The sequence below is a fragment of the Apteryx rowi genome, unplaced genomic scaffold (genome assembly GCF_003343035.1).
Source record: "Apteryx rowi isolate R43461 unplaced genomic scaffold, aptRow1 scaffold_3, whole genome shotgun sequence".
Taxonomy (NCBI): domain Eukaryota; kingdom Metazoa; phylum Chordata; class Aves; order Apterygiformes; family Apterygidae; genus Apteryx; species Apteryx rowi.
The window spans coordinates 6,043,112-6,068,498 of NW_020449418.1; the positions used below are offsets into that span (position 1 = coordinate 6,043,112).

Sequence of the window (25,387 nt, forward strand, 5' to 3'; positions counted from 1 at the left end):
GTTACATGTGCAGCTCCGTCTCCCCGCTTGGGCAAGGGGATACTTTGTCTGCGCTCCTTCCTAAATTACCCCAAAGACAGGAGACGTGTTTGGAACCAGATAYGCAGGCAAAACATCTCGAGGTTTTGGAGGTAGGGAGAGAGGGAGAAAAAAGACAAAGGAATCTCCTCCCAGTGTGTAGTTAAAACCTGTGGTTGTGTTTTGTTTGGCRTGATTTCTCCATTGTACTTAGCTGGGCGGCCGCTCTCCCCCGGTCTTCCCAGAGCTACAAGCAGTGTCCTATGGAGATGACTAGATACCATTTCAGATGGAGTTTCCAAAGTAAAATGTGCCRTTGTGTTCGGAGCTATTGTTTTCTGTTTTCAATATTAAAGTTACTTATGGTTTCCAGGGGACAATATATCAAGCAGAGCTAACAGGCTGTGGAGAAGATGTAGATTATGAAAACAGGGAGATTAAATTTCATACATTTGGAGCTAAAGTCCCATCTCTCTCACAGTAGTGTAAGTGGGGGAGTAGTCTTGCAGGCTCACAGAACTGTACCAATTTAACTAACAATGTGTTTTTAAGAAGGCTTAGTTAAACCAGCGGTCACTTCTGTATGAGCAGTGGAAACCTCTCTAAGGATGGATTCTGTCATGGTGCAAAATTAACTTATATTGCATGTATACATCTGGTCTGAGAGCTTTCCCGCACTGGGCTTTTGCACTCGTTCTAACAAAATCAGTTTCTGAAGACAGGGTCTGTCTGTCTGAGTAGCCCAGGCCTAAAAGGCCAATAAAATCAGCAGTTACATCTTAGTAAAACAGAGGTAAATCTAGAGCTGGGCACTGCTGTGTGTTACAGAGGTGGTTCTCTAGCACTCGTCGCCCCTTTTGCTCTGGGGACCAGCTGGGCCCCGGAGGAGTCACACACGGGGCCCCCTGCAAGATGCGTCCTACACGTGTGACATTGCAGAGCAGCTCAGGAATTTTGTCTTCTGAATTTTCTGACAGAAAGACAGTGCTGGACAGAACAGACTGGGGCAAAAACTWCCCAGCCTGCAAATCGTGCTGACCTTAGTATTTGGAGTATAATTCTTGCTAACAGCAAGTATGTAATTAATAGCAGTACTCTGCTAACACCTCTGTGYTGCTTTTAAGCTACACCCTCTGGCATCTTGCTTTCAGCTGTGAAGCAATGTTTTTCAGTGCTGCCGCAGGTTTCCCAAGGACCAGAAGGTCTGAGGCACTGCAATCTCCCAGTGACCTTCCCAGCCTGTGCGCTGCACCCCAGCGTGGGACTGAACTGCTCCTGCCTGTACAAAGAGTCTCCCTTGGGTGGGATTTAGGAACTTGTAGCTTTTGCACTGTGAGGCCTTGGGAGTGGCTCAGTAAGATTAATAAACCAAAAAACCCAGAAAGCTCAGTGGAGCTACACTGCGTTTCAATGGGTTGGCTTAAAAGTTTGAAATTTAACGACGGATGGAAGGTAAATATTTTTAAACATCCCAGGTGATTTAGGAAGCAGTGATTTATGGAAGTGACTTCAGTGCTTTGCTCCCTTTACTTTTAGTGAAGCTCTTAGAGTTGAAGTCATATTTACAAATGGGACCTTTGCCCTGACAGTGCTGTCAGAAATGTTTCTCTTGCTGCCTGGAGGCAAGTGTTGCAGGAGAGCTTGTAGCCCCAGGCCTGTTACCATTGCTGTCCCAGTGCAGTCTTCATTGCTGGAGATCTGTCGCCGGAGCACGTTGGTCTCTTGCAGCTCACTTGCAGTCTGGACGGGCACACCAACACCTGTGATTTTTTAAGGATAAAAAGTGCGTGTGCRGCTAGGTTCATACGTAGTCCATCAGCACCGAGAGCGGGACAAAGTCAGCTGGCTTGGACTCAGGGTGAGTGAAGGGGCTTCCTGATCTCCCTCCATGGGAGAGAAGTCRCATCCTGAGTGGGAAGGAGATGATGACTGGAGCTGTAGACTGAGCCTACCCCAGCTCATCTCCAAGCCACAGAGGCCTCCCAGCCAGGCTGTGTGATGCTGCTGGAGATTGCAGTTAGCTTCATCGTGAAAACCCTCAGAAAATACCTGCTGCACATTCACGCTGGACACCATCACTCCAAGKCCAGCCCTTCTGAGGTCTCGGTATTTTACTTCCAAAAACGTGCAGGTGACCCTGAGCAAAGACTCTCCCTCAAAGGACAGGACGCTTTCACGTATTAGCTGGTGTAAACATAGATCACCTGAACTAAAGCCCCTGGAGTTGATCTGAACTGATGTGATGTAACACACAGGCAAATCTGAATCAAACTTAAGGTGAAGGTGGTTTAAGGTAGAAGCTTCTTGGTGGATGAAAACTGGTCACAAAGGAAGAAAAGGTGATAGGCAGTGACAGCATCATATTCCCTGGGTGAAGAAACAGATTTGGTTTGCTGTGGTAAAACTAGTGTGAACTCTGTCWTCAGTGGAAATACCCGTGGCTGGCCCTGGTGTAGCTGAGAGGAGAAGCAGGGCTCTAAGATCCTTACGCAGACGAGTGGAGATGCTGCAGTCCCCATCTGAGGACATACAACAACTTCAGAGTTGTTTTTCTTCTATTTTCTTCACCTTATGCATCTGCTCATTTTTCTCATGCACCCAGAGCCAAATTAGTGGATGTTTTGTAATTTGCCAGTTAAGCTGTTTTTATCACTACCATATGAGCRCTCTGTTGTGTGCAGCATGGTTTCATCAGAGCTGTTTCTGCTCCTATCCACCCATCACTTATTCCAGCCTGGACTGGCCCCARTCTGGCTCCTCTCAACTGTAAACTTTATTCTCTAGAAATAACGATAAGGATTAACCTCACCTTTAAAAAGGGAGATGAAGAAGGATGCTCTAGAGCATCCTCTCCCCAGCCCAGATTGTCTCTGTGTCCTGCAAGGAGTCTTTTAGGACATGTCCCAATTACACAGTGTGAGTACGTGAGCTGTCTGTGGATGAACTAGCTCCAGAGAGAAAGGAAAAATATCTGGACCCCCCCACCCCAAAATCGTTAGCCTTCCTGAGAGGCTCTAATTGACCTGACGGGGCATCGTGTTGGTGCGGCTTTGACATCACAGCGTGACCTCGCTGTGCCGTATAACTGCGGCATTCATCTCTCCGTGCCCGTCTGCAAAGCAGGCGTTTCGGGGTGGCCTTACTTCCCGGGGACGGTGTCAGGACAAATCCGCTGTAGATACCGGCGTGACAAGGGACATATAATCACCATGGATAGGTGGAAAAGTATGAAGTAGTCTTTGTCCAAGCATCTTCCAGTGTGGTTAAGTCAGATGAGGCCAGTCTAATTTGGCGCGGGGGAAACAAAATGCTCCTGGCCAGGCGCGTCAATGGCTGCTCTGTGAGGGCTTTCTGAGGAGCTCTTCAGAGATGCACCGAGTGCCTCTGTCATCCCAGACCTGCGCCTCTGAAAGCTTCGCCAGTCTGCTGGAGCCGCAAACGCTGGGCTCGTTTTGTGGATCCTTGGGAGAAAGCTGCGTTTCTGTATGAGAAATAGCGAGTGTCTCAGCTGGGAAACAGCCTTCCCTCTTTTGATGGATTATGGCGGGGAAGGACCCCCACTCTCTCTTCCCCTGCTTCTCCTCCTCTGGCTGTTTTAGTTGGATACTGAAGGGCTTGTAAGATTTCCAAGATTTCTGGTGGAAATTTTCAGACCTGAGAGAGGCATTTTCCCTTTGGGGATTACACCATGCTTTAAATGTCTGTTCTCTTTATTTTATATGCGCTTTCCTGCTTTTGTTTGACTTTCTCACGGATTGCACTGTATTTAATTCAGAACATATCCTATAATGCTGTAATTGTCAGTCATGTCAGCTGGTTACCCGGACAGTTTTTGCTTTATTTTTTTTTTCTTTTTTACTTTCAAAGTAAAAGGAAAGCCAGTTGCTGCTGCTTCTCAGGGATTGAATTAATGCCCTGCTCTTGCATGCTGTGGCATCATGTAACACCGGGAGAGAGCCAGTGTCACTGGCTGACTGATATAATTATTCCTGCGGCATTGTGGAACCAGTTACTGCTCTAGGAAGAGATGGGGTTTCACCTCCTCCTGCTGCCTGAGACGTCAGTTAGACAGAAATCCTCTGACAGTTGTATCCTGCAGCGTGATCTGCCCCAAGGGCAGCCGGTTCTGTTCCCCATCACACACGAGCTTCTGTCATTGATCTCAGCGGACGGGATCCTTGGCTGGGGTATATCAGGTCCTTCCACTCAGGTCGTGGGAGCTCCACTGTTTAACCTTAGCTGAAAAATCTGTCCTGAAATCAAACCAGTGAAGAAGTGACCTTTTCTGAATAGGCTGATAGAAGGTGAGTCTGTGGAGACTGGCTCCCATGCTGCCCACACTCTTGCTTTTTTCCAACTGCTGATAGAGCCAGAAGTCCATTTAAATGCTGGTAGGTTACCAAATAGTGTTAGGTCCATTTGCCAAAAATGGTGGTTAACCATCTTTCTTAAAGTGAAAGACCCCCTTGGATGCTCTGGTTAACCAGGATTTGGAATACGCTACAGATGGATGAGCCCACAAAGGGGAGGATAAGCATATCTGATAATACGTCTTCCACTTGCTTCTGTCCTGCTGATTTTAAATTAGCAGAATTCCTTTGAATTCAGTCTCTGACTCCTGTTCTGCAGAATAAGGCTCAGATTGTTTGATGACTCTTGATTAAATCTCATGCCACTTTCCTGAGATATTTTGCATTTTGCAGATGTGAGAACAGAGAGACAGAGGTTTCTCCGTGGGGAAACTCTGGCAGAAGGCAGAATTCAACCTGCTCCTGCTTCTCCTTTTCTTGCAGATCACATATAATTCAAAATATAGCTGATGATGCTGTGTCACGTCAGTGAGCCACACAGCTGGTTTTCAGCTTCAAAATGAGAGGAAATTGCTGCTGCCTCTCAGAGTTTTAATTAATAACCCTTTTTTTTTCTATCCTGATATCTTACCTCCCTTTCTTGTCTAAGCTTTCATTATCTACATTAGTGACTTTCAACCTTTTCTGGTTTGCAGATGCCCCGAGCATCTCCTGGTGAGGGCATGAGATCCATTATCACCAGTTGTAGATCCCTGGTAGCAGCTTTGACTTTCTTCAGTATCTTTTGCAGCCCTCTTTTAGAAGCCGTGCGGCTGCCTCCTCTCCTCTGCCCCCCACCCGTGAGCTGGTTGTGGCCCCTAACTGCTCCTTGGGATGCTGATCCAGCTCGGATAAGCTGCAGGAGTAGGGATCACTGAGAGCTCACCCTGTGAGTCTGGTGCCTAACTGTCCTCTTGTAGTGTGCCTCTCAGGTTCAGCAGTGGCGAAATTAAAGTTATTGTTGGCTTGCCTGTTTTTTAATGAAAAATGCATTTTCTGAGGAGCACTTGGGAAGTGGGAAGTTAATTTGCCTCTTGACAGTCGGTGTAGGAAGAGTTGTAGCCTTGAGACTGCTGGAGAGAATCTGAGTGAGATGGCAAACTCTCAGGGTTTTCTGGGGAAACCTTGCCAGAAATCTGCTGTTCTCAGTCTCGTGGTCACGGTTTGATATTCATCAACTGGCCATTTCCCTGGGACAAAAGTAAATTAGAAACTGTGGCGAGGGAGAGAGGGGCCCTATCTCTCTTTGCAAAAGGTCTGAATCCTGCATTCATTTGCAGCAGTGGATATTGCTTTGCTTGCCAAAGTAATAGATTTGGATGAAAGTCATTCTCAGTGTGGTTGTGTGTTAAAATAAATCTCTTGTGATTACAGCGCTGACCTCCTGGGGTACTTTGATTTTATCTGTGCACATGGCAAACCTACTTCCCCTTGAAAAGGAACCAGCAAGATAAGGACTCTGATAAGAGACTGTGCGGGTATCCTAATTCGCTCATCCTGCGAGGTGTGGAGGACTTCATTCCTTTGACTGGGGGAGAGTTAAAACGGCTGCAAGGAAGGAAGCGAGGAATTAACAGCCCAGCAGGACACTGTAGCTCAAATCCACAGTGTAGGGCATAACTGGAAGTCAGGTTACTGTCTCAGTGGATTAGTTATGGAGAGTTAGACTTGGTCACAGACTTCCAAAACCTTGAAACCAACAGTAAAGGTATTGTTGCTATTAACAGACTTTAAACCTTTTTCTTTCAGTAGCTAATTCTGTTTTAATTCAGAACTCTGCAGTCCTAAGGCTGGACAGGTAATGTAGAAGTTGGTAATGTAGATAATGTTGGTAACATAGGTAATGATGGTAATCTGGGATTTTGCTTATGGCATGATGCACAGGCTTCATGTTTGCTTTTGCCTGCATTCAAATCAGGAACAAAGTTCCCACGGGCAAATGCCATGGGATCAGGCCGTTAAACAGTTTATAAGGTTATGTTCCCCTGCACTTATTGGCCAAAGCCGAGTAAAAGCCTGGTCTCTTGCAAAAGAGAAGTCACCCCCTGCTCTCAGGTGGTTTATGTCTTTATACCTAAAAGAGAAAGAAATGCTTCATGAAAATTTAACCAAGGTAAATAAAATGCAGTAAGTAAATATCAGAAGGATGCTTATCTTCTCATCCTCTGAGATATTATTTACAGCATCTCAAAGGACACTTGGTTTTCTTTGGTAGTTTTTTAATTAGATGGTAGCATCACAACGCAGACAGAGGGCTGGGTCCTGTTTTCAAAGCAGAACTGATGTGAATAATTGCAGAGTCCATCAGCTGGGGATTGCTGAGCCAAAATGCTCCTTGTTTGCAGGAGTATCTCTTTCTTCACTGCATATTCGCATTGGTAGATGAAGGAGACCAGAAGCAGAAGAGGTGAGAAGGAAAGAACAGTTTAGCTGTAGGTGAAGATACTGGCTGAACCTCCCACATTTCCCATACAACTTACATATGCTCTCGAGCTAAGATAACATCAGCTGAAGGTGTTTAGTACACGCAGCTTTCTGATCACCCACCCTTGCTCAGAGGCCTGTGGGGATGTGATTTGCTTTGCTCTGAAAACCCTGCAGCTGCACCAACAGTTTTGTTACTTATCTGCACAATCAGGTAGTTTCAGCTTTCCCCTCCCTGAAGCGTCCAAAAGCATGTAGCAGCTTCCTGGAGCTCCCTACATTTATATCAAAAGCAGGGGGATGCTGTTACTTGTCTTCCAGTTTCTGGACCTCTAAGGATGAATTTGGGCCATGTTTGCAAGCTTATGCTTTGCACTATGAAAGCTAGAGTTTTTGTTTGATTTCTACAGTGAAAACTGATTCTCATACAGTCGCCTCGAGGAACTGGGACTTCAACAAAAAGGCCAACTGTCACGAGAGTTGGTACCACTGAAATCTTGTTCCTTTGCCATTCCTGCAAGCTGTGTGCAAGCAGGAAGGAGCAGAGTGGGCCACTGCTCTGAGCCTGCTCTCATTGCAATGAGCAACAACAACTCACACAAGTAATTCTATTGATTTTTAATGGGAGTAATAGCATGATCATTTGCTGACTCCTGTGAGTAAGAAAGTCATAACCTGGACCACAGGGTTTGTAGCAGATCAGCTAAATGCATTTAGCATAGAAGCAAGAATGAATCTACTCAGCACAAGATAGGACTCCATGCAGGACTTATACAGGAAAGCTGTTGAAAATCCAGAATAGTTTGGAGAGACGAAGCCTGGGGAGGTGGTTTTGGTGGTGAATTATTTGTGGACTCACATCTGTTGTGCCAGAAGCAGGAATGGGGTGTGTTTGTTCAGCCTGACTCCAGACATGTTGCCTGAATGGGTGGGAAGCTCATTTCCCCGTTTCCATATACACTCCCTGTTTCCAAACGGATCCCCCACCCTGTCACACAGTGACATGAGAACAGATTTCTTTATGCTCATCACACTGGTCATACAATTGGAGGCGCCCCTGTGGTGGGATTCATGCTCTCTAGTTCATGTACTAGTGCTTGGAAACAGATGAACTGAATATGAGCTCTCCCAGTTTGCCAAAATGTATTCCATACTCATGTTTTCTTGTCTGCCGAAAGCCTGCTACAGCCCTAGCTCCAACCCTTCAGACCTCTTCCACCTCCAGACAGCCCTTATTTCCCTTTCTTGCGGGATGATTTTACTGCAGTTGACAGGGGGTTACTTTCTCATGCAGAGGATCTTGTCTCTAAGTTAAATGCTGTATATCAAAGATACAAGCAACAATTTGTGGAGGCTGCCCGTATCTGAGGAGTACACCCTGATGCATTAAGTAAGGATTTTTTTTTATCAATCGTATGTAAATTTTCAGTAAGAATAATAATTGTTTTCATGGTAAAACACTTGCCACATACCAAAGAGTTTTCAGCTTTCAGGTGCTCTGCAGACATTTAATTAAGTGAGCCGAAAATCTGTTTATTGGTCTCTGCCTCTTAATCATCCATGAGAAGACAGTGCTGTGACTGCTAGGAGGAGTGTCTGCATTTCAGCCCTTAGCTCCCTCTGTTCCCAGCCACTCCATTTAGCTCCATTGCTAGTATTTTTTACTATTAGAGATGGGCTGAGCTGGGGCATTAGGCATTGGCTCAGGATACTCCATCACCTCTGGGAGGTTTAGGATGTTTCATGTAGGCCCATCGCTGGATTTTGCCCCTGAGCCCATCTCTTTCTCATCTTCTTTGCATCCTTGTCCATGAGTGAGAGGATACCGAATCCTGCTTTTCCAGGATTTTACGCCTAGCTTGCACTGGTTTTAAATGACAGCCGAGTCATTTGTGCTCTGTGCTTCTGCTGCTCTTTGGCTTTCACGTCCTGAAGGTTTTCCTGCACTGCAGAGCTAACGGGCACTCAGTACCTTCCAGTCTGTGTTGCAGCTCCCCATGCCCTTAATGCTCATCCATACAGCTGTAGTGATGCTAGAAGTGCTTTTTTAGGCATTAAGGAGACTTGCTGGGAGTAGAGGCTGGGTCAGCACAAATGCCAGACCCAACTGAGTGGCCCAGAGGCTGATCCACAAGCCTGTGGCAAGTGACATCTGGGGCTGGGGGTTGGAGAGGGGTCTCACACTTCTCCGTGGGTGCTAAACCTTGCAGGGCCTCTTAGAGAAGCAGCGACTTCACTCCTTGTATTCAGTTTAGCTCAGAAATCTGTGCTTTTCCTGCCTGTTGCGTCATGCTTTGGGGTGTTGTCTCACACGTTGAAGAAGATGAGAAATCTGCCCTCCCTCCCGGACACTTGGGCCAGGCTGTGTCCCTGCGACGGGCATCGGTGGCCTCCCAAGCGCATCCGCCTCTGCCCCGTCCATCTCTGCTGTACCAACTCTCCCAGCGGAAGCAAGAGCCAAGGCGGAAAGTGTAGTCTAGGAAAGTTTAGCCAAACTCTTCCAGCTGTAGTTTATTGTATCTATTTTGCTGATATCCACCCTTTAGATAAATAGCACTAAGTTACACACGTTGTGACTCTCTTGATGTGGTTAAAAAGGCTTGTATTAGCCAAGCTAATCTAACTCCAAGAATAACCATGGGAATTTGACTGTATCAGTTCCAGCTTGAATCAGTCGCTGTGTAGTAAAGTGAGAATCGCCTTCCTGGCTAAAAGTCTAGCAACAGTGAAACTTAAAGTCAGTCGGTGGGGGTTTTTTCCTCCTTTTTTCTTTGAACAAAACTCCTGCCCATGCCTGACCTCAGACACCCGGAGCTCTACCTACAAGAAAACAAAATTTCATATTTTCAATAAAAAACATGTCTCTGTAGGCAGAAAAGCGAGTTAGCTAACAATCCGCAAAGCTATGGTCTATTTATTTACCAGGCTGACTCCCTGATGGGGAAACATGTGGGATCTTTTAACTTTTTCTTCTGCACAGATGTTCCTTCTACTCCCGAGTTTCCTCTTGATCTTTGGTTTGCTGTACCATATGGTTAAAATGCTGGAGATGTTCTGCGTGGTGGAAGAGGAGAAGGATTCTGTGTGTTTAAAACAAAAACAGTAAAGAAATCCTGACTGTTTTTTCCCATGTTAGCAAACAAATATTTTTTGAGGGAAATCTGTTGGGGTAGCAAAAATGTTAACTCACACACCCTCACTTTTGGGCACGTAGCATTTCTAAGACTAAATGCTGATTGAAGAGTCCCCCCAGGGTAGCTTTTGCTGCCACTTCAGAGATTTGTGTCGAGCTGTAGATCCAGTTCAGGTGAGGAGATAGGGGTTCTGCAGGGTCAAGTAACAGGAGCACTGTAGACGTGCCCTGTTCCTCCACTCTGGCAGCACTATTGAACTCCGATTTGGCCCCAAAGCTATTTTGTGGTGGAGGTGAAGAGCTCTGCTGAGTGAATGAAAGCCTGTTGACATGGCTTGCTTTCCTTACATACCTTTCTCTGAGGTAAGCCTGTGGACTGTGAACTGCAGGTTGAAAAACATCTCTCCTGGTCTGTTGGAAATGGGATACTGGACTACTGGGGTCTTTGATGAGACCTAGAAAAGCAGCTTTTCTGTTTTCTGAGCAAGGTTGTCTCCCGGTCACAGGAAGCAGGGGCTGCTGTATAGGATCAGCACGGACGTAGAACGTTTAATTGTACATCTCAGATGTGGAAGAAAATGAAGCAGAATATGAAGCTTTGGATATCTATCTTGGTAGCACCATGGGCTGAACAGCAGCAAAAGGATGCACAGGGTGAACGGGAGAGTGAGAGGCTCTGCTGGCTTTCAGGACTGGAGATGGTCTCCCCTGGGCAGTCCCATAAAGATGCCACTGGAGCAAGTGGTTCTTCCCTTCTGAGTGAGTTTGTGCACAGCCTCTTGGCCTACCCTCAGCCTCACTGGTGCTAGTACGTCCAGGTTCATGACCTGAACAGGGATTGCAAAGGCTCATTGAGGAACGTCGGATCAGGGTACTGCTTCCCTGGGCTTGCTCCACAAAAAGGTGCTGATGGTCAGCAGTCTGCTCCACCATACACGTTGGCCATAGCCCTCAAGACTCCTTTGAGCTCCTCAAGTTAAAGGCTGGTTGTGGCTCTGTAGTACAATGGGATTTTGATCTTAGTTGGCCCTTAGCACAGCTGTATTAGACATGGTGTATGGAAATGGTGTATAGAAATGAACCTACAGCTCAGTAAATAAGTTGTGTTGGGCAAAGTTTAGGAGATGGTGGGCAAGATCTTAGCTGATGTGGGTGAAACTCTGGCTCAAGTGGTCCAGAGCCACATGCTCAAGGGTTGTTGTCACAGGCTGAGAACATGCCCACCATGGGCTTTTGCAGTGTGCCTTCTGGTAGTTCCCAGTGGTGTGGCCCTCCGGGATGCTCTGTTCTCCCAGGGCTCTCTCCCTGCTGCCCTTTCTCTGCTGCTGTCCTCCATGTAGGGACTGCACTGGAAGATATTTCCCAAAAGCCCATTTGTCTATCCCTGGGAAAGGAGAAGTGCTCTTAATGGAACAGGGCAGTGGGCAATGCCTGCCAGCAAGAAGACAAATTGGGTGTTTTATTAAATAACCTCTAAGCTGGTTGCTTCAACAGCGGTTTTAGCCAGGTGGGTGGTCTGTCATAGGAGCAGGTAAAAACTGTGTCTCCACCAACCTGGGCAGGCTGTGGATTAGAGACGAAGCATGTGTTTTGTAATGAAGGATGAGAGCCTAATTTTAGAACCGCAGAAAGACCAGGCTCAGATGTCTGCCTGGGCCCTGTCCCAACTGCTGTGTGCTGCCAGAAGCTTGCCCTCCCTTTCTTGGAGTCAACTGTATCGTACCTTTTTATGTACAGACTCCCCTGCAACCAGGCGCAGTGATTCCTGCAGTTGCTTTGCTTTGCTAATCCTCTTTCAAAACACATGCAGACCAAGAAATCCCCCGTCCCCGAGCGGCCTGTCCATGTCTCCCGCCTAAGATGTTTGTTCTGTTTCCTTTGCAGATGCAGCTTCTGGACAAGTTCCCTATTGAAGGCGGCCAGAAAGACCCCAAGCAAAGAATCATCCCTTTCCTGCCAGGTAATGCCATGGCAAAGGCCTTAAATGAGATGGGTAAGAGCAGCTGGGGGTTGCCATTCCCCAACCACCTTCTCTAGTACTTTTTGTGACTGGCCTTACAAATCCCTTTTCCCAGGGAGCTCACAAATGCTCTTCTGGGGTACCAGGTCTCCACATGACAAAATAAATGGCATCGTCTTTAGGGCTGCCGGGGGATCTTGCATCAGCTGTTTAGATTCAGGTTGCTGCACAAAGAGATTCAGTGGCTCTGGGCTGCTCTCCTTATGGGGTGCAACTGCGCAACCTGAGCCTGGCCGGTGGCCTGGGAGGCCTCTGGAGGCCAGAGGCACTGTTGTCTTCATTTCTGGGTGCCACAGCTTTGCGGACACAGTTACTGTATAATGAGGAATGAATAATTAGGGTTGCCACTGAGTTATAAAGGAAACTGAGGGAAGCTTAAATGCAAACAGGGATTTCTGCAGAGCTGGCCAAAAAGATAAGTAAATATCTCTTTGGCCTGATGCACTGTCCCTCTGACAGCTTTCTGAGAGGAGCTGCACATGATAGATGTCCTCTCCTCAGGGTAGCTGAACACTTGCATACAACTACTTCCAGCAGCGATCGCAGGGATGGCACGGAGGAGACGAGCCAGACCGCAGTGTGCACTTGGAGAGGCGTGCTCAGGCCAGCTCCCTATTGTCTGGCTGCACGGTTCTGGCTGTTGGTTTAAGGTTTGGCTCGCTGCACTGAGTGTCAGGATAAATGGAGTATTTTCAGCCTGTTAAAAGGTTCATTCTGTCTTTAACTATAAAAAGGAGATCCCAGCTCTTCCCCAAAGGTCTGTAAAGGGAAGCTGGGATGGGAGGGCTTAGTCCTCTCCAGGGACATGCTGCGGTCCCTGAAACTGTTTGTAGGCAGAGCAGCTGCTCCAGACGTGTGGTGAGAACAGCTCCAGGGCTAGCAGGGAAGCGAGGACCTGGAAACCAGCAGTGCAAATACGTGACGCAAGCATCGGAGCCACAGTAGGACAGCGCGGCAGCCTCGCAGCCTCCACAGGCGTTCTGGAAAGCAGCCCCGGGACCAGGGTTTGCTCTCTGCAGTTCCCTTTGCTGCATCCAGGCCCACACCGACCAGGGAAAGGTGGTGTTGTCCTCCATTTCCAACTGGAATGGGGAGAGGTGTCCAAACTTGGGCTTTCTTTCCAGCCATGCCACCAGCAAACTCTTAGACAAGTCAGTTTGTGAAATGTCTGTGCAATGAGGATTGGTACTGCTGGCCTGCCCTTCTTGCTAGAAAGTGTTTTGAGATCCACGAAAAGCACCGTACAGAAATACAAATGACTTTAGGTGAGGTGCTGTGGGAGCATCTGTGCTTGCAGATAACAGTTGTTCCTTCTATATTGACAGTCACTGGCCAATTTATTTTGCTTTGTCCTAGAAAAATATTGGCTGAATCCAGATCACCAATACTTAGAGTCTGTTTGCAGTTCTCAACGATGTATATCCTGATATATGGGTGGGTGATATTTGTGGAGGATGAGATACATCCCACGTGCCCATTACAACACTTCTCACTCTTCCCACCCTCCAAAAACTTGATGAAGATGATACTGCTGGGTGTCCCTGAGGGGAAGGGTTGTATCTGGAAAACATTTGGGCTGACTTAGTGTCCCAAAGAGAAGAGCTGCCAGAATTGAATAGACCTCAGCTGTACTTAATTTAAAATATCTGTGATATATGTTCTACTTTTGATATCAAATCTCTGCTTCTTTCTTGTTGAACTGCTGAAAAGCCCTTGATGCTTTACTGGGGAACAAGGTGACTCAGCTAAATGTCAAACAATGTCAAAGTCTGTTAAATAAACTAGCTGCTGTAATTAGAATATGCACAGCATTTCTGCAGCCTGAGCCATGGATTACTGAAACAAATACCTAGCTATAAACTGTCTTAATTAAAAAACAGCAGGGCAGATGTTTGTACTTAAATCCTACTTTTATGAAGATGTCATGATCTTGCTTGCTTGTTATGGGCCTGATTCAGCCAAGCTGGGGTGACTCTGCTTGCCAGGTGCTGAATGCCCTGAACTTGCCTTTGAAGTTTGCAGACCTTGGCAACTTCTCCCCGTCATACTGATTTTAGAAAGCTGACGTATGCCAGCACACGGCTGCTGGCTATCAGCACTCCCACTTGTCAGCGATGCTGTGGTGCCCAGCAATGCTGTGGTGCCCTCCGTAGCCCAGGGCTCCTGAGCATGGCATGGCCTCCTTGCCGTAACTCCTGACAGCCTCAGCTCGTGTCCTGGCCACTGTTGGTTTCCTCTCTCCATGGCATCGTGTCTGAGGTTACGCTGAGGAAGCATCAGTCATGCTCTGTGCACCCTTCTGCAGCCACCACACATCTGGTGTTGCTGAAAGACTAGTGTGGGGAAGTTGTTGACACGGCATTGACAAGCAGACTGCGGCAAAGTCACAGGGAAGATGTCTAGACGGAGAGACAAACGGCCTCTGGGAGACCCTTCTGGTCCAGTCCCTGATCATCTAGATGGGAGGCAGGACATGCAGAGGGTCTCCCTGGGGGAAAGAAAGCTCCCACGTCTCCTTCCCACAGGCAAAGGGCTGGTGTGTGCTCAGTTGTCGCTCCAGTTCAGCACCAGGATCACACTCGGGTACGCAGCTGGACCAGGAGGCTGGGCAGGTCTCGAGGTCCTGTAGCTTAGGCACCATCATAGCAATGTCTCAGCTTTGCAACTCCCGGTGCAAAATGGGGATGAAGGTGCTTGATCCTTATTTATGTGGAAAGCAAAAAGTGCCTCACTGCTCTGTTCTAGCTCCCTGCAGTAGATCTCTCCCCCTCCCCTTGTCTGCACAGACTGCAAATTCTCGCAGGTTTAGAAAGTGTTTTGCTGCAGGTTTCCTCCCCACTGGGGCATGATGGAGGGACCACAGATCACTACTGCTTGCCTGACCTGCTACGTTTCGGCTGTGATTTTTGCTTTGCGCAATAGGCTCCTTTCCACTCACCGCAGCTGTTTTGCTGTGATTATGTTGCAAATTACTGGGCAAAGTACCTCTCTGTTAGGTCAATCGAGCTTTATGTTATTATTTGACGGTGCTGAAAGTTTTTTACTTGTAAAAGCAGGGAATGTGTAACAGAATTTGGAGCTTTACCCTCCTAGGAGAGTCCGTTCTGGGTTCAGCAGCAGGAAAGTGCAATTTTTCTTTTCTTTAGACACCTGTTTTTTTATCCTACTTTTATCATTTTCTTTCTTCAAATGTTTTACCCCCTTTTCCCTCCTATGCAAGTAAAGACTCTACAGCTTTCATTGCAATGAAGAGGAGCAAGGAGATAATCAGCTGGACAGTGACTGACAGTCCTGTGAAAGATGTCCCGTGGATTATTTTGTACTCTTTGAGACTCATTCCCCTCATATTTTGAGATTTTTTTTTTCCATACTGAAAGGGTGAAACTTACATTTTTCTTCATCTTTCCTCACTTCATCTTCTTTCCATGAGTTTTTCCTTTCTGCTTGCTGATTTCCCTTTTCACTGTTGGAAAAGCCTGTGTCAGGAGAGGTGAGGCAGAAGAAAACCACACAGGGAAAGCTGTTTGTGGGGTGGCCAGAGAGCATGACTATTTTTTTAATTGGTGGTGTGAGATTTTTGTTTGGGAGGATGGCGGGAGATCATGGAAGAGTTAGAATAAAATTTGCTGCAAAACCCCTTTCTGGACCCAGGACAGTTTGTGACTGCAAGAAGACGCAAATGAAGAACACTGTTTAGCTGTAACAGTGGGGTTGTTGTGCTGAGCCCTTTTGAAATGCACTGATTTCTCTCTCCATCATGTCTTCCACTGTATGTCTGAAGAGCAATCTTTGGAGCGTGGACTCCAAGCCTCGCTCCCTCCCTGTAGGATGTTTTAATATCTACACCAGCATGAAGAAGAAGTTTTCAATTTGGGTTGCCTTATTTCACTCATCTTGATGTAGTTGATGATGAAACTTCCACTGGAAGGAAAAGCCTGGTCTGTTGCGCTTCCAGGGAATGCAGTGGTGAATATAAGTGACAGAGACTGGGCGATGCAACCCCAGGATTAAGTTTTGCGGTGGTTGACCCCAAGACTAGATGGATTGCATTGGTTTTCATGTCTTGTGGCGCTAGATGGAAGAGACCCTTGATTAGGGTGAGATGCCCTGAAATCTGTCAGGAACCCAGCCTTTTTATAGTAAGTACTCTCAGGTTAAGAATGGTGGCCCATCTCTGGGGCATGGGGAGGGATCCGTTGTGGTGGATCACAACATGATCACAAGCGATCACAAGTGACACAGGCGTTGTGCCCCACTGACCTGGCTGTTTCCCTGAGGACACGCGGTCGGAAGTAAAGGGGACCTTCCTAGAGCTGGGCAAACCCCACCTGGTTGACCTGAGTGAGTAAGGTCTTTTCCTCTGCTGCTGCCCTTCTGTGCTCGTTACCTGTATTTTTTCCTCTTAATTTTCCACTGCAGCTGTTAGCAGGGAAGAAACCACAGTGCTGCTCCTCTCCTTGACTGATGCCTCCTTTAATTGCGTTAAGCTCCAGATGGTGCTGTTGAGGGAGAGCTGCGCTTTCTCTCCCAACAGAGATACCCCAGGCACCATCCCGAAGGAGTCTCTGGGGCTTTCTCCTCTTGACCCTGACAGCGCAGACGGCACGAGGCAGCAGAGACCTTTGGGGTGCTCGCCACCAGCGTCGGGGCAGACAGGGCAGGAGCTGGGCAGGGGGCAGAGAGATCCTGGCCAGGTGATGCAGGTTTGGCTCTGGTTTTTGCTCTGGAGCGCTGAGCCGTGGTGTGCGGCTGCAGCGAATGCTGCCGGCATGGGAAGCCAGGAGAGCTGCTCCTCTCCTCCCGCCGTCCCTCTGTACCGGAGGTTTGCTCCGAGACTTTCCCGGCCCTGCGGTGGGGAAACGGCAAAGCAGGAGGCACGGGAGAAAGGGCAGCCGAGTTCCCGTGCGCGAGTCGGGACGCCCGTGAGCGAGGCGGGGAGAGGTGCGATTGCACAACGCAGGGACGTGCCTCGCCGGCACCGCCCAGGTACCTGGGGCTGGCACGGGGCGCCGAAAGGCGGAGGGCGAAAGGCGGAGAGCGTTTGCAGCAGGCGGTAGCCTCCCCATTTTGCACAATGCCAGAGTCCGTGGAATAATCGCTCGCAAACGCCGGCCGGGACCTTCCTCGCCTCCGTTTCTGCCGCTCGCAGGCTGTAGTGGGGAAGGAGATCTCCTGCCGATGAACTGCATCCCAGGTGGCTATGTCTGTCTTTCTGTTTTGGTTTGGTTTTTTTGCCTTTCAAATATTATCTTTTCTTTGGGGAAGAGGAAGCTGAGGAGAAGGACTTGAGCAGGTTTGCAACAGCAGGATTTCATCTGTGGCGCTGAGAGCGGCTTTTTCTCTCTGTTGTGCATATTCCACCTTCGCTCCTTTTGTTTTTCTCCGGGTTGGAGGAGAAGCAGCATTTCGGTCAGAGATCTTGGGAGGTTGTTCTTGTGCCGAAATAGAGATGACGGGCTTGTGCTGATAACCAAGACTGTGGTGACCTTTGGATCCTGTGGTTCATGTTTCCACCTGTGTAAATCAAGACTAGAATCAGCAAAATTAGAATGTGGCCACATATAATTTTGTTAAAGATACTGAATTTCAGCCACGGTAGTGCGTGCGAGGCATTTTCTACATGTATTCTCTGCACCTTATTGTGGCAAAATGCACAGTGATTTCAAAGAGCACGCTGCCTGAAGAGGACCCTTAGAAATCACCAAGGGATATTCTTATTAAAGGCTCTTTTCTCTTTCGCAGAGGCTGTTGCCAGGTTGATATTTAAACAGAAATACATTCCGTGTCCTAATTCCTCGCTGGATTTTATGGACAGAAATATATTATTTTAATTTCAGGTTTGTTTTTTGTTTTTGATTGTTTCCTCTCCTGTGGTTCTCTGAACCTGGGCAACAAGGTATCAGTTATTTTAACTTTTCTTTAGATTCATTTTGAATTTGTGACCCACATGCAAAGGAGCAGCGTTGCAACAGTTCAGAGCCAAACAAAAAGTCGATTAAAGGTTTACAGAAGGAGAAAGACCAGTTGAAGTTCTCTGTATCTTAAACTTACTCGAATCTTGCTTTTTACGTTAAAATATGAGCTAAAGCATCCTAAACAACATCCCTTTGATGTGTGGGCATGGTCTCTGCAGGTGCGATAAGCACGTACACAGAGAAGCGTCTCAGTAGTCGAGTTTGCTGAGCCTCACCCGTGTAATAAAAACAGCCGTGATGCTCTGCCATGGTGTCCCAAATATGAGCCAAAAAAGGTTTTCCCCCAGCAATGAAGATCTGCGATGCAGGAGTGGATTTGCCCAGGGAGCTCTTCAGCGAGCCTCACTGGTGCCCTCTCTGGAGCACAGCCTGCCGTGCCGAGCCGGCTCGGCCGGAGGGAGAGGGCGGCTCTTGTCCCCCAGGTCCCTTCCTGCCCACCTGCCAAAATCCACCTGGGGGTCCCCGTCCCTGCTTGAGAAGGTGGGGAGGGGACGGGGCGACCCCCGGCACTGGGCAGCGTGCTGGGGGCTTGGGCGGCTATGGGAGGGCCGTGGGGGGCGGCCGCTCCAGTGTAATTTCCTTTTAATGTGCATTTTGTCGGTTTTGATTCCTGTTCTCTAYGAGGCGAAGGTGCCTTCAGGTTTAAAACCTAATATTTGGGCCAGGACAGTGTATTAGCAGGACAGCTAACAGGTCCTTGGCTGGTTGCCACTCAAGTTAATTTTGGACTTAGTGATATATGGTGTTGGACTGTATGATGCTGGGCTTCTGGGGAGTCGCTGTTCAGAAGCTCCTATTGTTTGAGAAAGCATTTTCTGTTGTTTTTTTTCTATTTTCTGCCTGTTAAGAGAGCTGCTGCGGAAAATTCATCTCCTGTCTCTCACAAGAGGAGAATGGATTTCCTGCCGCTCGGGGCTCGAAGGGAAAGCGAGGGCTGCCGGGAGGAAGCGCTGCTTCGCGGCCAGGCGGCGGGGAGCCGGCGATTCGGAGGGGGGCAGGCGGGAGGATTACTTTCTTCCCATTCCCCGGAGATGTTTTTAGGGTTTAAGTCTTGTATGGCTGAAAGACAGACTTGTCAAGCGTGAGGTCATAGGATGCCCTTAGGCCACTTTCTATTGAAGAACCTGCAAAAAACCAGCCGCCGACAAGCGCCAGCTTTCAGACGCCCGCTCCCCTGCGAGGACGAGGACGGAGCTGCCGGAGTCGCTCTTAGCCCCGGGTAGCGGGGGGCAGAGGGTGCTTCTGGCTTTGCACACTGAGCCTGTTTCAAAGGCGCCTCAGGCCTTCTGGAGGTCTTTGAGCATTGCTAGGGCTTGAGCCAAAGGGCTGATTTCATTAGAGAAGAAAGGAGGGGGGCGGAAAAAAAGGTAGAGTTGGTTATTTGGCGTTTTTAACTAAATGTGGGCGCTGCTGCTGTTGTTTGCTGCGGGTATTTGCTGGGAGTCCCGTTGCCCTGAGGCCCCCGGTGCTCCCAGCTGCCTGCTTGCACGGGGGCAGCGCGAGAGCAGAGCCCGGCACCGAGGGCGGCCGAAGGCTTCGCGTTTGGTCTCCTGAGTCATGCCTGGTTTTGAAAAGATACCTGCCCTTCCGTATTAATCAGGGAAATGTGCTGGCTTCTACCCGAGTATCTCTTACCTCTCTTTCAGTCTTCACTGGCTCCTTCCTCGGCACGTAGATCCCGAATCTGTAGGACAGCAGCTGAAGCTGTGGACAAAGCCGTACTGGAAGAGCAAAAGCCTGCAGAGTATTTTTCTGGGGCTTGTACCTGCTCTTCTCGCACAGGTTAAGACCTAGGATTTTGCCTAAACAGAAACCACCTCTGGGCAGAAATCAGCATATGCAGAACATGATGAGCCTCTTATTAGACCATTCTAGTCTCCTGATGAGAGTTTGGTAATTACCAAGCCGCAGTTTCAAGGGAAAACAAAGAATGGAAGCGGTTGTGTTTGGGGTTTGTTTGAAGCCAGGGCTAAATGTTTTTTTTTTTTTTTTTCCAATGCTTGAAATGAGTTTGATGCTAGAACAAAAAGGCCAGGGCAGGTTTTCAGTACRGTATAGCTGCCTGGATTGCTTCGGGAAATACACAAACCTTTTTACACAGAAATTAGTTGGATTTTGATTCTTGTTTTTAAAGGCAATAAGTAAACACAATTATAGACTTGAAAAGCAGTATGAGCTGCGTTGGGTTCGTCGTCTCCTCAGGCAGCCATTCCAGATGAGTGTGCCCTCCACTACTGTAATTACTTTTTAAAAATAACTCGGAAAGTCTGTAATCTAAAGTGGGTGGTATGTAGCAAGTCTGAGAGTGTTCTGCATTCAACCCACAGGCTGGGGAGAAGGTGGCTTTATATAAGGGTTCACTTGTCTTCCTCTCTAGTTTGAAATCTGACTTTTTCCCACAATCCATCAACAAATGACCCATATAATGAAAGTGCTTTTTAGCACAGGAGTCAAGCTTGCCAGGGGCTATGATGCCTTTGCAGTCCCACAGGCTCTAGATATTCCCTCTGGATGTTATTTCTCTGCCAAATCTTGTCTCTGTTGTATTCAGATTTAAGCTGCCTAGGCAATATAGGAAAGCAGAGCCCAGCTGAGTTTCACAGCTAAGTAATAGTCTAGACCTCTGTTTGAATCTGTTTTCAACCTACTTTGCCTTTTATTTATATAGCCGATTTATTTATATAGTCACATGCTTAAAATAGGATGTGATTATTTTTTTCCTGAGGATTTGGAAACAATGAACCTGGGAATTTGCCGCTTGATCGCAAGGAATTTCTCGACTACTTTGTTTTCTCTATTTATTAAGCTTTTTGGGCTGCTGGTGTTCCTAAGTGTGGTGTGTTTCCAGAGGTCACCGCTCCACAACGTCGCTATTTTCAGGCTCTTGTGAACAAGCTTGTTCTTACTCATAAGGGGATCTTTATGCTCAGGAGCAGGGTGAGGGGACTACTGCAGGCAGGGATTTGCCAAACTGGATCTACCTCCCTTATAATGAAATAACCCATGGCAGTGTCTGCCCCTCTGTGATTTTTGTGGAGCTGTAGTCCCGTCTGGAGGGAAAACTGAAGCGGAGAGAGGGAAATAACACGGGAATTAGAAAGAGGAAGCCGAGGGTAGGTAGCTGAGGAAAAAGAAAGTAAGTCCTAGAAGTGGGAAATTCAATCCTCTTGAGCTTCTCCCATTCACAGAGGTGCTAATACAGGCCCCAGGCTTGTCCTCAGAACGGAGGTAATTAATGTTTTGCTCTCAAATTTCCTTGGGTCTGAAGTTAAGCACTCTCACCGTGTCGTTTTCTACCAGGGTTTTGCCACCTCTAAATAAAGAGCAGAAAATTACATTCTGGCTGATTTTACATCCTAAACGCTGGCACGTTCAGACTTGCAGGTTCCCTCTCATATCCGGGGCTGTGAACGGTACAGGCTTGACCCAGAATAAACAAAACAGTCCCAGTCCGACTTCGCAGTTCATGGGATTTTCCCGCGGGTGTTAGAGCCGGTGGCAGACTTCACTTTTCCACTGCGTGYGCCGTTGGGGCGGACGTTGGTGGCGAACCCACCAGAACGCAGGACACGGGAAAAGTATTTGCTACCGTTCCCGCTAGGCAGTGTCGTCACCGCGGGTCTAGTTAAATTGTTATTTTCTAAGCTGCTGAGAGCAGAAGAGAAAATATTCCCAGCCGAATCGCTGCCCCTACCAAGCGGCGCGTGTGCAGACTTGGGTGTGCAGCAGATTTCCTCCTGGGAAGAAAGGTCTCCTGCAGATAGCAATGCCTTTGGCGACGTCTCCAGTGAGCGGGGCTTCGTCCGGAGAGCCAAGCGGCCAGCTGGAAGCGTGCCCGCCTTTCCTGAGCGTGCTCGCCGCCGCGCGCGGGAGGAAGCCGCGTTGCCCTGTCCGGGACGCCTGCTCCGAAGCGGGTCCCCGGGGATCCCCGTCGGACCTGCGCACGGGGCGCTGCGGGGATCCCCGCTGCCCCGAGCCGCTCCCTGCCGGTGCCGGAGCCTCCCCGGAGGCGCGGGCCGAGCGGGATGCAGCGGGATGCGGCGCGCGCCGGCCGTGAGCCGCCCGCCGGCGGGGAGCTGGTTTCCTGCGCGGTTGTGAAAGCGGCGGATCTGTGACATTTAGCGAAGGGGGGAGAAAACACAGGGCAGGGGAAGGAAGGCCCTGGCTGCATAAATATTTACTTTTGTGCGATGTCCTCGCTGCCCCCTCCTCCCCTTTGCCGGAGACGAGGAGCTCCGGGGCTGGGAGGAGAGGGGGCTCGCTTGCCTCYGGCCCCCCCGGGCCGTGCTGCGGGCAGAGGTGCCGGCGGGGACGGCTGCGCTGCCGGGGTGTCCCGGGGCCRGGGCAGCGAGAAGCTTTTCATCCGATCGTGCCATTGTTCAACCCGACGTAACTTCGATTCCTCTCCCCTATCCTAGGAAAAAATGTTATTTTTTCCAGCTCTGTCAAGGAGAGGGCGGATTGCGGCTCTCGGGTCTATAACGGCGCGGACGCGGCGCACGTTTCCCGCAGCCTCTCGCGTGCCAGGCGTCGCTGGCGTCCCTCCCGTGCGTGTGCAGGGGCAGAGGGACGGCCGCGGCCCGCTTTGCCCGAGGTCCCTCCGTCGCGCTTAGCCAGAGCTGCGCCCCCTGAACCACGTTTCCGCCGTACGACACGCCGCCACGGTCGAGCCCGCAGGGAGTAACCTGTGTACGGGGAGATTCGGTGCCTATCGCCAGCAGCGACGCTGGCCCGCTGGCAGGTCTCGGCGTATTCTCSTTTCCCGGTGGTGTCCGTGCAACCAGAAGAGTCGAAACGGGCATGGCTTAAAGATCTGCTTCCTGCAAGGGGTTGATGTGCTAACGGGGGGACCTCTCGACTGCCTTTCCCCCCCGCTTTCATCGAGAACAAATCGGCTAAGGTCGCTCCCCAGGAAACGCAACATCGTTCAGTGAAGAAACACAAGGGGTTTTGTCTTGTGGGTTAATTCTGCTGCTGGCAATTAAAGCCCCATCCGTGGTCAGATGACATCTTTTTTTCTTGGACAGGGACCAAGGTTAAGAAGACAAGGAAGGCAGGTTAGTTAAAATATGTCAGAGTCTCTTGGGTGTAAGTAAAGACTATAAATAAAAGTCTTTTAACTTGGAAAAGAGCTTTAGAGCGATATGATCAGCTTCAGTTTAGTCCAAATATTGCTTTGTGCCATTAAGCTGTTATCAAGTTTTGGTTCAATTGAAACRGTTTTATGGCTCGAATGCGGTGGGAACAGTTGTAACCTTTATGCAAGGAAAGCATTTCCCCTGAAATGTTTGCAGTGAAGACTGCTGTGTTGTGCTAGCGTGCAGGAACCTGGGAGTGCAACTGCATGGAAACGAATAACAGTGGAAATGACCTTTTCCGACTCTTTTCATTGACTGTTCCAAAGTAACTACAAAATCTAAGAATCTATACCATTAACAGTGAAAAGTAAATGAGGTTTAGTTTTACAGTCTCATTAATGGATCCTCAGACTAGGTAATAAAAGTTAAACATTTTTACTTATTTCCTGTTAAGCTGCAAACATGCCTGATTCAGCAATGTCTTGAGATGATTTGTCAGGATGAGAAAATAACTCACATCCCTCTTCCTCTTGGGATTAATAGGGAACTAAAATAATCCTGTACCCATAATATTATTTCAGTTGGGTTTGCATAATAGCCTGGAAATGGTTATACTTGATGCAATGCTTTGTAATTATAATGTTTCGTCCTTTGAAGTGAGGTTAATTCATGCCACAGAGTCAGATCTGGACAAATAATACAATATAGATTTTTTTTCCAGTTCTTCTTAACTAGCCCTCTTTTCCTGAGCCAAATTCCACTAAGGTTAATTAGAAGTGAGCGGATTTTGGTGCTGTTTCCCCAGATATCCAGCACCATCAGTCAGACAAGTCCGGTCTCACATTCGGCGTGTTAGTGTGGCTGGGGGTTTCGGAGGATCCTGGTGCCCCCGAAGGGTCTGGTTGCATGTGTAACTGCATGCGGTCAAAGGCAGAGCCGTGGATGGTTTAGTTTCTCCGGGTGCACACAAGCCGCTCGGGAATCTGTCCCTGTTGCTGACATGCAGCACTTCAGGTTTAATCTGCGCTGGTCTGCGTAGGCCACTCCAGCAGTTTTATTTTTGGATATTTGAAGTCCCACCCAGAAAAGGAGGCACTATTGCTCCCCTGGGGATGAGCCAGGGCCCCATCTTGAAAGCGCAACAGGGCACGAGAGCTTCCACCCAAATCACGCTGGTTGATCGCGCCTGCGAGCCACGGCTCCCGCAAGCATCTGAATCCTTCCTCCTGGCTTGCATTAGAGAAAGTGAGAGAAATCAGGCCCCCAGTAATTACTTACAAGCTGCAAGCAAGGCACATGTGTAAATATTTTCAGGGCCACAACTTAGCTGTTTATTTTTAATGCAGTTTGTTATTAGTAATCATTTTTAAGGAGATGATTGAAAATCCCACCCATAGTTTCTGTAGTGTCAAGCCTACTTAGCCCCGACCTCTGCTCCCGGCAGTATCATTGGATTTACTATTGGCTTCGGTAGGAGCGGTTACAGCGGGACTGAGTGCTTTCGAAAACTCTTTCTCTCTGTGTTTTTGTATATAAAGCCCATCACTGTAGCTGCCAGATTATATGACACTGTAATGGTGGTGGTGATCTAGGTTTTAAAAAGACTTAAGAATGAAATCAACCCGATAAAAAGGCTAAGATGTGATAAAGCTAAGCAAAGTGAAGTTGCTTTCTTTTTAAGAAAAGGTGCCTTTCACAAGGTTTTAATTTTGTCTAGCCCAAGTGAAAAAAACGGTCAGTTCTGGTTCTTTCTCTGTGTGCACTTTGGGCATGTGTTGCTCCTTCTCGCACGAAGCGCAGGAGACCACTTCCCCTTGGCGGCTTGTCCACAGCGCCAAGAGCAGACGGGTGGCGGGGGGCCACTGACTGGGCGGTTTCAACTTCTCCCTCTCCTTCAAGTGTCCGGTGTGGCCTTGGGAATCGTCAGTTTAGACCATGTCTAGTCATTAGTTCCGCCTGAGACCCTGCGCCTAGTTTTTCTCACCCCTGGAGGTGTTTTGAAAAAAGGAAACATAAGGTTTGGGGATGTAGGTGGGATTTTAAGGGTCCAAATCAAGCTTCTGCTCCATCTGCACTCATCTGCTTTATTGGGAAAAAACATAGAAGCTAGAACTGCCGTATCTCCTGATGGTGTTAAATGAATAAATCCATAAAACATTGTGTAGCACTCAAATACTGCAGCAGTAAAGTGCTTTTATAATTACCTATGACAGACTGGTGCCGTTACTGCCAGTGTTTAAAAGCCTCTGTGTTCACATCTGCTTGCAGATGTCCTCTGGAGCAGGGTGGTCTGTTGCTGTAACAGCAATGATAAATACTTTGCTCTTATGGGTTAGATTATTCCTCATCAAGTTGTTCTCCGTTTCACTGGAGGTCAGCCCTACTCATCA

The 25,387-nt window shown here is 48.3% G+C and overlaps 1 protein-coding gene across 1 annotated transcript in view; it reads left to right on the plus strand.

Annotated features, from left to right (window-relative positions):
• The window catches only part of SH3PXD2A (SH3 and PX domains 2A), a 217,631-nt gene that overhangs the window by 21,570 nt on the left and 170,674 nt on the right, over nt 1-25,387 (plus strand). The window contains exon 2 of the mRNA XM_026069724.1: nt 11,809-11,884. Within this exon, the coding sequence (XP_025925509.1) occupies nt 11,809-11,884 (76 nt within the window). The remainder of the gene's footprint in view (nt 1-11,808; nt 11,885-25,387) is intronic.